Raw genomic sequence first — 12,647 nt, forward strand, 5'->3', positions numbered from 1 at the left:
ATCAATTAATTTATTCATTTGGTGCGAAAGGCTTATTATTTAGTAAGGGAAAAAAGTTTATCACGGTTATGTCTAAGATAACCACTATGAGGCAACACGGCGGCAGTTATTCAAATTAAACAACTCGCGTTTAATTTGGAGATTGTGTGTAGGCCTACGTATCAGACACGTGTCTCTGCCCTAAGTGTTCATTGTCAACACAACAGTTGTTGACTGGTTTATGCAGAACAGACCGCGTGCTCGACTTTTCCAGTGTGGTACAAGTGGAGTTAACGCTTCTTAGGACCGGAGAGGTTTTATACGGACTGAATGCAGCATGACATTGGTTTTCTGCGCGTTCGCGCTGTCTCATTGGTTCGCTTTTCCCACCGCACTGTCTACAGCTCTTGTCCGAGCACAGAAACGGCGCATGCGTCTTACTTTACTCCTCAGCCTTTGAAACTCGGGTTGAGTTCAATTAAGAGACCATGTCCGCCATCAGCCGTCTGCAGTCCTCTGTCTCCTCATTTAAACCAAATTCTCCATGAAATAGCATTATCGCGTGGCCTCAAGAATGGCCAGCTCGGTAAGTATATCACGGGAAACGCTGCTTTGTCTGGATCGCTTCCTCAATGTTGTTTTTCTGTGCTTGAAGAAGGGGTTAGCGTTCAGCGCATATCTGCTGAGGATTTTCCAGCCATATTTCCATCGATATTCAAGTACAGTAGAACTCGGAAAGCCGAGAGGCGCTTCTAGAATGCTGCATTTCTCGCGTATTAGAGCATGTCTGCAAAAGTGATGCAAGTGATAGAATACGAACCAAAGGCTATTAATGAAAGCTTTTAACTTCACCCTACAACATTTGCGAGGAGAGCTGCAAAAGTGTTCGCAAATCCTTCGTGTTCCGTTTCCGAACAGCCAAACAGGAGAGACATTATGATTTTATCCATAATGCAATACAGAGGCATTGCCCTCATAAAAGCAAAGCACATTTTCACTATATCCGAAAATGTTTACAGTCTTAACAAGTTTCGAACTATTGGTATAAACGCTGCAAACACACTTATTTATTGACTCTCGTTCTTGTTTCATTTAGTCACATGCAGTAAATTGGGCTTTTAGGACGAAGAGATCTGTAGCATCAACCGTTCTCTTTTGGTTATTTCAGGGTGCTGTTCAGGTGAAATTAGAACTTGGACACCGTGCCCAGGTCAGAAAGAAACCCACTGTGGAAGGTTTTACGCACGACTGGATGGTGTTTGTTCGTGGACCAGAGCACAGCAACATTCAGCACTTTGTGGAGAAAGTCGTTTTTCATCTGCACGAAAGTTTCCCAAGACCAAAAAGAGGTAGGAATTGGGTTTATCCTGTTGAAATCGCACGGGAAGCAATGAAACTAGATATTTTGCATATTGGTTTTGAATAGCGTCTGCTGCATATGACTACTCGTGAACCCATCTAGACGTAGCTTTCTGTCGATGTCGGTGATTTGCGATGGTTTTTACTGTAATCTAATGTAAAAACTGGCATTGTGTTTTTAAACACGTTCCCATTGCATCGCATCGTAGCTGCTGTGTCTGATTTAATTGAGCGATGTTCTGCCCTCATTCAAGTTAGTCTGACTACGGTGAAGTTCACCGGAACACAGTCTAGATCAGACTATCATTTGCTGTCTTGGATCAGTTTATGTGAATATATTGCAGTGATTCTCAGTGTTTGAGCACGTGTAGATGAACGAGTGGAGAAATCGCATGAAGTTGAACTGGAACGCGAAACCAGAGTATTGTGTCCGTGAGAACATAAGTGTGGTTCCGTAGATCTCAAGGGCTAGATCTGCGGTTGCCACTTGAGCGAGACCGCTAGATTTACCTTCAAGCTGACTGGGCTGTTGTCTATTATGTTCAAAGTTAGCATGTGCTATATTAATCCAGACCTGTAACTCCCGAAATGTAGGTTAGACCTTTTGGAATTTAAATTACATCAGTTGTGTTATCATCTTACGGTAGGGTAGGAACAGATGTAGAACATCTTCGCTGGGAGGTTGTGCTCCTACGTGTGTTGTGGGTGTCGTGCGAGATGTTTGTTGTGGAAGTCTTGATCGTTCGCTAAGGAAACCGAGGGAGAGAAAATGCCTCACTTTAAAGGATGTTGCTGTATGTGGTATGTAGATAAATTGAATCGCGAGACAATTATTTAGTATTATGGCGAGGCAGCTAGTGGGCAATTTCATTCTAGTCATTGTTGTGCCAGAATATAAGATGCCAAGTGTAACAAAAGTTTTTTTTCGAAACCAAATTTTTCATGAAAATCCCAGTAACATTTGTCATCCAAGCTAAATGTCAGTACGTCTTGCATTTAAGTAATTAAGTAATTAGGAAATTCATTTCTGCCTCAGTTTTCTTGAATGTGATACTTAATGATAATTTATCGCCAGAAGCAACGTTTGAAATTGCCACAAACGTTTCTCAGCATCTATTAAAAATGAAACATTTTCAAATGTATTTAAATGTGTGGAAAGCTGAATATTTATGAAATGTGTCTGTAATTTATAATCGCATTTAACACGTGTGATTTTTCCCCAAAATGTAACAACATTTAATGAATGCTTTAGCAAATTTATTAAAACATTGTTACTTTTATTAAATGTGTATGTTTTCTAGTGTTTAACAGTAATGTGAAAGTGGTTTGCATTTAACAAATATGTAAATGTTTACTTCACACAACAAATGGATGTTTTTCCCCCAACTGTGAACACGTTTTGCTATTTTTTTGGGGGGGGGGGGGGGGTTTACATATTAAATGTAGGAAAAATCAAATATTTATGACATTTTGAAAACGTTACCGTATATTTAATTAATTTTTGTAGCTTTTGCTTTTGACATTTATTAAATGCAGAAAATATTTGACACATTTATTTTGCAGTAAAAGTCCCAGCTTTCATAAATGTGACTGTTGAAAAATGTAATACACATGTTAATCAAGTAAAATTAGATTAAATGGAAAAAAATATGTGTAACAGATTTACCATGTGGCAAAATGTGCATGGTATTTGTTAAATGTTGCTTTAACTTATTCAATGTTAAACTGAAAGTTAGCAGTGGTAGCAATAAATAAATGGCAATATAATGTTGATTTTTGGCTTCAGTGTTGAGTAAATGTTATAATTTAGGTAAAAATGTTTCAAAATTCTGCATTTGACCCTTTTGTCACATCTGGCATCCTGTACGTGTAAAGGGTGTGTGCGTGCGTGTGCATGTGCGTGTGTATATGAGGGAGAGTCTGTGTGTGTGTGTGTGTGTGTGTGTGTGTGTGCGCGCACGCACACGCGCCTGTCTGTCTGTCTGTGTGCGCGCGTTCACAAATGAACAAGCACATGACAAGGGAGAGGTACAAGTCTGGTAACTTGTAGCGGTTGTCACAGGGGTTGGTGGAGTGTTTGGCACTACGGAAGGGATCAATTAAAATATTTGTTGGTTTGAGATCCCCCACCACCGCCACCAACCCCTTTCATTTTTGCTGTGCATTTTTTTTTCTTTTTTTTTTTTTTGACTGTTGTTCAACGTGACAAGTGCTGGGAAGTGTGCCAGACTTGGAGCCTCGGAGAGACGCTGTCATACCGTAATTACACACCACTCCGATTGCAGGAGAATGCTGGCAGTTTATTGAGAACACTTGTAAGACCATGCTGCTTTCAGGTCACTTTGCTTTTTGACTAGTTTTATGGTTTGTTTAGGGGATCTTTTTGTGTGTGTGGAAAGACTGACTAGTGTATGATGATTATATGCGGTTGGCATGACAACAGGAGATGGGTCCTTCTGGTACAGTCATGAAAATATGGTAAACAGAGAATTAAAGAATGAGTGGTCGTGTTCAGTCATATTATTAGATTATTATGAAAGTAATGTGAGATGTACAAGTATAAACTTTGTTCTTTGTAGGCTGGTCAGTGTTTTTAGCTTCATTAGTTTAATCACTGTCGTGACCAGGAGTATCACCATCATAAAGCTAAAAAGTCAGAATATAAACACTTTTTAGCATGAATTAGCTTTGTTTATGCATATTAATGTGGAGCAATTGAGAGAGGAATTGCATCGAAAAAGGCATATTTACTTTGTTTCAAACGAGAGTTTGACGTGCTGAAATTCTGTTAAATACCTGCAAATGTTGGGTTTTTTTTTCTATGTGCTTGTAAATAATATTATCTTGTCTCCAGTTGTGGACCACTCGACAGTTAGTTTGCGTTAACAAACCATTGTTCCAGTCTGTGATGTGTTGTTTTCAACAAATGTTTAGACTAAACATGAAAAGTGTGGAGTGTTTTAATGAATAAATTAGAGTGCTGGGAATCAAGGGATGCGCTGTATAAATATATTTCATGTTTTTTTCATGTTTGAATATGTAAAACGACGTGCTTTGTTAGCAAATGAAAACCCGCGTCTTGCTCTGTTGAAAACACCTGAGGTGAGACGTGTTGAGCCTGATGTGGCTGAGTCTCCGATGTGTAAAGTACACATATATCGCTAAGGCCAGTGATTTATGCTGCAGAAGTTGATGGACTTTGAAAGTTTACTTTGGATCTACAGAAGATGTGCTCTCCAGAGCAGCTCAGCAGCTGTCTGCAAGTGTGTGTGTGTGTGTGTGTGTGTGTGTGAGTATTTATGTGTATGTGTGTGTAACAGTGTGGTGAAAATCTCCCCTCTAGTATTTATTTTCCTAAAGCATTAAATCAGATCATAAATCAAGGCCAGTTCCTAATTTGGAAACTACTAGAAACCTGGTCAGAGGACCTACGATGACAAGAAGTGTACCAAATGAGGGTTTGTTTTAGCTTATCCCCCCCACAAACCCCTCTCTCTCTCTCTTTCTCTCTCTCTTTCTCTCTCTCTTTCTCTCTCTCTCTCTCTCTTTCTCTCTCTCCTCTTGACAAATGCATTGCAGGACCCTCTGAAAAGGCTCCAACCCCAGCAGGATACTTAACCTTCAATAAATCTTCTTATATGACGCTAGCCAGGAGATTCTCCAAACCTTTGGAAGTAAATGGTACACACGTAATATGCTTTCTCAAAGTGACAAATTATAAGTCTAAGTACTTCCTGAGCTCAACAGCCTTTTTTTTGCAAAGAGTTCCTAAAAGAGATCCTTTTGTTTTAAAAAGGAGATAACTGATTTGATGGAGGTCTTTGGTCCAAAGAGGATTTGTTAAAGTGGGTAATGTTTATGGCAGCATAAGAGAAAACGGAAGAAATGTACAGCCGACAACCTCTGGCCTCTACTTCTTGTATGATACCCAGTCCATACAAGGTGTGTGTGTGTCTGTGTGTGTGTGGTGTTTGTATGTGTGTGCATATACAATCGTATATGAAGCATTTTAACATTGAAGTATTCAGACAGGTTGACATGTCAGACTTTTTTTTTTTTTCCAACTGTACAACGACTGTGTGTGTGTGTGTGTGCGTGAGTGTGAGAGAGTGTGTGTGTGCGATATGAACCTGCTCCCATAGACTTGGACTTTGCCATATTTATGCTACATTCGTAAGGTAAACAGTCTGACTTTTTTAGCCGTGGTCTCGGGGGGCTACGCGGCCCCTCCTCGGCTTTGATGAGCGCCGGCCGATGTCAGGAGGAGCGGACCGGGGAGGGGAGGGGGGGGGGGGGTTAAGGGGAGAACCTTGTAGCACAGGGAGAACTCGCAACACAGACTGGCCTGTGTTCGACAATTTAATACCAACGGTCTCGCAGAAGGCTCTGCATTAAGCCACAGATGCATAACCCCCACCACCACCCCCACATACTCCCCAAAAACCGCTCACTTCAGAGGGTAGGCACCCCAGCATTAGATCACTTCCTCTCCCTGTGTATCTCTCTGTCTCTCCTCTTTGCTCTCTCTCACACTCTCGCTCTCTCTTTTTTTTTTTAAGTCTCTCTACTATTTAATATAGTCCATCTCGCAGCTGTTCTGGATTACACTGGTTCCCTCCTCACCTTACTTAAAAGGAAGGCTGTTTTTTTTTGTTTTTTTTTCTTTTGCTCACCTTGTGTTCAGAGTCTGTCTTCAGGGTTGTTTTCTCAGCATTTCAGAAAGCAAATGTTGTGAAAGGGTGTCCTGTAAATGTTGCTGTTAGGTTTTTCTAAAATTCAGTTTTGAATGAAGATTTATTGTGTGATTTTGATGCAAAAGTTTCATCTTTTGTGGAAATGTCAGAGGGGAATTTTTTTTTTAATTTCTTTTTGGCGTATTACTGGAGGCGAGACATTTAAACAGAGCTGAAAAAGGTGTTTGGAAGAAGGGGGAAAAAATTCTATGATTAGCTGCCATGCTGTGTAGCCTTGGAAACCTGATATTTAGTGTGGGACCAGATTGGTGGTGGTGGTGGTGGTGCGGGGGGGGGGGGGGGGGGGGGGGGTTGCAGACACCTCAAAATAAATGGTTTGGAACATGGGTGTTCACTTCACCTCTCTTTCCTTTTTCGCTTTCACCACAGAGGCATTGGAGAAAATATTACCGAGCACCTTTTGGGTTGTCATGAGTTGTCACCAGCAATTTGGTCAGAGGAGAGCAGAAATACTGTTCAAAACCTAGCACAGAGGCCATTTAGTCATTTCAAGACATCACCCCCAGTTTAGCAATGTGGGAAAGAAAAAAAAAAAAAGGTAGAGAATTTTGTTCAGTCGTATGAAATATGGGCTCTCAGACCAAATTTTTTATATACGCATAATGTTCAGAATAAAGCAGTCTGTGCGGTATGAAATATCAGTTATGATCTGTAATGTGTCTAAACTACCCCCCCCCCCCCCTCCCCACTACTCCAACCCACCCACTGTGACCACTGAACCTTCCCTGTGGATTCATTAAAATTAATGACACATCCTTGAGGAAACTTTTAGAGGTACTTCATTAGAACAGGAAACCAGAGGCAGGCATTCAGGTGTCTTCTCTTTAAGGGAGAGGTCCCAAGTAATGGCACCATCATCACCTCAATGACCCATGCCAAAATTGTCATCTCATTGGATCTGTGTCTCTGAATAAGCTAGCTTTTAGCGGTAGCCCATGTACCTAATAGCCTGAAACACCTCAAGTTCCCAAAGCTCCGTATTCTGGGCCATGGCAATTCAGAAGATGGACTGCGTCACCTTATACCTACACAATGTTCCCAAAAAAAACCAAAAAAAACCCCCGAAGTTTTATGTATGTGTGTTCACGTGGCTGGAAGGTTAACACGATGAAGGTTGGGGTAGGTGTCTCAGAAACACAAGCTCGCTCTGAAAAACCCTGTAGAATATAGCATTCCCATTTCCCAGGGGTCTTCTCAACCTCGTTGTGTTTGATGTCGAGAGGGACACGGTGAGGCAAAGCCATTTTAGTAAGCTTTGGATAGCACTTACTCCCGCCACCCCACACCGACAACCCCCCCCCCCCCCCACCTTCGCGGTGTTCTAATGATTAGGTCAGTATGTTGGCCTCTGGGCGTCTTCTTCTAGAGCTTCTGGAGTCCTAACACAAAGCCTTTTAACTTCTCTCGCCCTCCCCACTGCCTTTTTACTTTTTCTCCTGATCGGTCCTCTGCGGTTAAGGAGCACATGCCAGATAAGTCAAGTCACCGATGTAACCCTGTATGTCCGATCTCCCGGGGCTGAGCGGTTTTCTGATGTTTGGTGAGAGCTGCGATGCTTTCAAGCACACACACACACACCCCCCCCCCCCCTGCGCCTTGTGTGCTGTGGGGTTTGCAAGGCTCCTTTTCACTGGGCGAGATGATTCATCCTTGGCGTTTCCTGCAGTGTTTTAACACCAGACGGGAGCTATCTCTTAGCTCAAGTGAATGAAGTCTTGAGAAAGCGCTCGGAACTGAGCTGTATTTGGTGTGCTGCATTGTTTTGTTTCATGTAATTGGATGCTTTGGAAGTTTGTGGTTGGCAAACTGAATTTCATTCAGTGTTTGGGAGGGGGAAAAAAGAAGTTTGGGTGGGGCCAAGGTTAATGTTTCCAGATACCACAAAAATCACAGTGCTACATAGTTATAAAACTGCTGGTATTGATATCAATTAACGAACCATTTTTCACCATTTCGCATCGTGAGGTTAGCATAATGGATTTTGTTGATTAGCCTTGGGGCCAAAGAAGACTGTTAATTAATATTGATCAGTACATGACAAAGATGAAGTGGTTTTTATTATTGTGTTTTAAAGAAGATTAATTTTACATGGATGCATTTGTGCTTTAGAAGAGGTCAATGAATAAAATATGATGAATACATCAGAAAGTGTTATGAATAAATATAAATAGCATTTCCGTGCTCCTCCTGTCACGGCCATATCGATTTCACTTAATCAGCAAAATACTGTACAAGTTTCATGAAGGTAATTGAAGAGTGCTGCAAGTCTGGAGTCAATCGACCGTGATCGGTTATTAGATTGCAAAGCTCTGAACATCCTTGTGTGCCAGCAACCAGACTCTCACACGTACGCGCTATCTCTCTCTCTCTCTCTCTCTCTCTCACTCACTTATTCACTCACTCATTCTCTCCTCTCTCTTTCTCACTCACTCACTCTCTCTCTCTCTCTCTTACACACACACACACACATTCTCTCTTTCTCTCACCCGCTCATTCACTCACTCATTCTCTCCTCTCTCTGTCACGCACACACACACACACACACACACACATTCTCTCTATATCTCTCTCTCACACACACACACACACACACACCAAGCCAAAATAATTGGGTCTCTAGCTGTATAGCATGATATGTCACCCTTTTCCATTTTGAATAATTCGTGGTCATTGACTTGACACATTCCCCTCTCGATCCTTTCACATTATGGCCGACTGTCACTGAGTTGCTATGTGAACGACCATTTTGATTTACTCAGTCCTTCCCCACAGCCCTTAAACCAGGAGCATTGCATTACTTCAGCTCAGCCGTCTGTGACAGCATTTCTGTCAGAACTTCATCTATCGAACTGCTTGTCAGGCAACATGTTTGTGGCCTTTAGGAATACCACAGAGTCCCCTGAATTGATCACTTTGGTGAGCAGGACACAAATGCGGCTTTTGTGAAACCAAGACAGCAGAGAATAACCCTCTAAGAAGCTATACGCACATGCTTGGCTTCACACAGAAAACAATTAGACAAGCAAGGTTCGAAATTAAACATTTTTGACGGGGTAGAAAGGACCCGGCATCTTATTTGAGACTCCTGGATGTACATGCCAAACATTCGCAAGAAAACGTCAAATTCCAACGGAAGTTTTTATTTTTTTAAAAGAATGATTTTCTGTATTTGTTCCTGCATGTATTTGTTACTTGGTTTGTTTGTTCCTTTCTTTAGTGCCATATAATGACTTTTCTCTTTGCCATAATTGAAAACAATACATAACCGCTATTGTGCACACCAAAATTTTCTTCTTGTTACATATGACTGAGAGCGAAAAGGGGACAGGGGTTATTTTAACAGCACTGTATTCATTTTTCATCATAATTTTTTTTTTTTTTTTTTTTTACTGTTTGTTTAAAACTGGGCTGTGACCCCCCCCCCCCTTATACAAAAACAATTTTTGCAACCAACCATCTCAAAATTAATTTAAAAAAATAAACTTTACTGAAACTTCTCTTCAGTCACATGTACGAACAAAGTTGCATATGCTTGTTATCTGTTATAACAATCAGTCTTGGTTTCTTTTTTGAGTTGGATCTGTCCGTTTTACATATCTCACACTCTTTAGCCTTCACCAGCCGTGGGGCCTAAATTAATCATATTTTGACACTTGAAGCTGTAATGTTCATTCTAGCACAGGTTCCTCTTTTCTGGAGTCCATGTTCGTGTTTTTGCTAATATTTTTCTGAAGAGAGCCATAGGTTCGTAAAAATAATGAAGCACCATGGCGCGCATCAAACTTGAGTTGGAAATTTGACTGTAGAGCCTTAGCAGCATGTATTTGCCACCTAATAAAAGTTTCGCTAGCAAATCCACGTCCTCAGGTATCATTTTCTGGCAAAATTAGCGTTAATTCAAACCTTGACTGGAGTGTACCATCATGTGTTCTAGATTTTGGAAGGAATCAGAAAGAGGCTCAAATCAGACAGTTTGCCATTGTATGTGTCTCTACAGTTTTCCTAAAAAAAGAAAGCCAGACTTTATGTGCTGTAAGGCTATAAGACATCCTGAACAGAAAACAAAAGCCCTTTTTTTTTTTTTTTTTTGACCCTCCCACCCCCTAAACTTCCCCAGACTAGATATTCGGGGAAGCGTGAGTCCCTCCATATTTCAGTCTTTCTCTCCTCCTCCTCCTCCTGCTCCTCCTCCTGCTTGCCTTGGGCAGCAGACAGGAATCAAAGAGCTGCAGGAATTGGCCAGTAATTGTTTTACGACTCAGCAGAAATCATACCTACTTGTATAGGTGGCACACAAAGAGCAGAGGCTATGAAACTGTAGGCTGCCATCACTGCTGGCTTGAAAGGAGCGGAAAAGGGAGGAATGGATGGAGGGAGGGAGGGAGGGAGGGAGGGGGTTGGATCGGGGGTGCTCGTGAGCAGTAGCCCAAAACAGGAACTGGGCCATAAATGCTCGGTCTCCCCCGATTTTTTTTTTTTTTTTCTGTTTTTTTCTTCCCCTCTTTTTTTGTCAATGAAAAGGAGGGAGGGTGGAGGAAGTGGTTTATTGAAGCATGCTTTATATGGGCTGTCTGTTGGCAGGTCTTTATATGGGCTGTCTGTTGGCAGGTCTTTCACTCCTTTTTCTTGTGTTTGTGCTTGCAGTTAAACATTTGTCGTACCCCCCCCCTCCCACCCCCCCCCCCACCCCCCCCTTACTGTACCTTCAGAAATGAATCCTGGAACATTTCAGTCTGAACTGGTCTCATACTCTTATTGTAGAAATGAAGAAAAGAGAAAGGTAAAGGCTTGTTTGGAGTGGTACCACAAGTGCATTATTGTTAGAATTGTCTCAAAGCCAATTCCAGTTGGACTACTTTATTTATTTATTTATTTTTGTAAATTGGAAGTCATGACTAACTATGGAAAAGCTTTTTTTAACATTGCAAAAAGGCCAGGCATGAGTATTTTTGGTAAAGCGTGCTGTTGATTGGCCCGCCCGGGTGTGTCCAGATTTTAATCTAAGTGTCAGGGAAATTCACCCATTGAGTCTTTCCAAATGAGCAGAATAGTCCCATTGATGAAGTATGTTTTGGTCCAGTTCTTTTTTTTTTTTCTTTTTTTTTTCCCCCCTGCATTGTGCCTTCAGAGTCCCAGATCCTGATTATACATTCTTTTGGTAATTCCATCACATGTATCATCTCAGAAGGATTCCATTATAATTTATTCTAAATGTCACTCCAAAGACTGAATGGTATGTCTGTTTAATGGCCAAAATGTATGACACAAACTAACGTTTTTTTTTTTTTTGTTTTTTTTGTCCTTTCGGGAGATTTGATTTGTAGCAGCAGTTATGCCAAGGATGTGGGGTGAAATCAGACCCACAGTCCTCGGCCGTACACCAAGGGGGAATCCTGCCGCGGCCATTGTCCGTTTGGCAGGCGCTGAGAAGCTTAACTCGACCCCGAAAACATTGCTGGGAAACCGAACGCTGCTTAAATTGTCATAAATCCACGGACTCGGAGCTCAATAATAATGTCAGTCAGAAAAGAAATGCACATTTATAAGGTTTATAAGGCGAGCAGTTGGAATTTTTTTGGCAAACGCGCAGGTTTCCCTCTCCTTGATTTGTTTAAGGATTTTTTTTTTTTTGGTAACATGGTCACTTCTCAAAGAATCGTTTGTCTTTTCTCTTTCAATATGAATTATATGCGATTAGTCAGGGTATTTTTGCCATATTTTACTTTTCCTGAAATTGTGACCCCCCCCACTCCCCCGCTCCTTTAACTAAATGAATGGAAAGATATGTTTTTGTGCTTAAGGCATAGTGCTGGAGTTTGTTCAAAAGACCTTTAAGCAGTTATTAGACTTTCATCGTTGCTTGTTTTCTTTCTTTCTTTCTTTCTTTCTATTTTTCATTAAAGCCATTTTAATAAGACAAGGCACAGTTCTCAAAACCTGGGGGAGATGGACAAATCGATATGGTTGCGTTGCATCTCCAAACAAGAATGTAAGTGGATGAGAGTATGTGAGTGTGGCTTCTCATCACCACAGTACAATACAAGTCTCAGACGTGTGCGTCAAATGTTCGCTCCTTGGACGAGTTCCCTTTACTGTTAGGAGGAAGATACGGTTGTCTTTTTTTGTCACCAGTACTCGTTAGATGCCAATAGTTTCCTTGGAAGAGATCAATGAACTCTGACAAGACTAATAAACCAAAATGAAATGGAATCCATCAGTCTGCGTAAGAGTATTTTCACATATGTACCTGACCGTTTTTCTCCTTTATTCTGAACTGTATGTGAAGATTTATTGTGTGAGGGCTGATCAGAAAAGGATGGTACAGCATGCTGCAGTTACTCACTGGCTTGCAAATCGGCGTTCCCTTATACATTTCTCAGTGTGCTCTATAACTTTGGACACACAGCTCCACCTGCGATGTATGATTTGTGACTGCTTAAGCTACGAGTTTGCTTCAAACAAGCTACCATGTCAACCTGGTCCAGCCCCCGAAGCAGACAGCTTCACTTTCAGTGTTTCCAACTCTGTTAAGTGGAATTCATTCTTTCCACCTGC

The 12,647-nt window shown here is 41.4% G+C and overlaps 1 protein-coding gene across 1 annotated transcript in view; it reads left to right on the forward strand.

Moving 5' to 3' along the window:
• The first annotated feature begins 553 nt into the window (after window positions 1-553).
• Window positions 554-12,647, forward strand: part of mllt3 (MLLT3 super elongation complex subunit) — a 43,285-nt gene continuing 31,191 nt past the window's right edge. Inside the window, exons 1-2 of the mRNA XM_030780812.1 lie at window positions 554-565; window positions 1,148-1,328. Coding sequence (XP_030636672.1) covers window positions 554-565; window positions 1,148-1,328 — 193 coding nt within the window. The remainder of the gene's footprint in view (window positions 566-1,147; window positions 1,329-12,647) is intronic.

This window comes from Chanos chanos, chromosome 7 (assembly GCF_902362185.1).
Source record: "Chanos chanos chromosome 7, fChaCha1.1, whole genome shotgun sequence".
Lineage (NCBI taxonomy): Eukaryota > Metazoa > Chordata > Actinopteri > Gonorynchiformes > Chanidae > Chanos > Chanos chanos.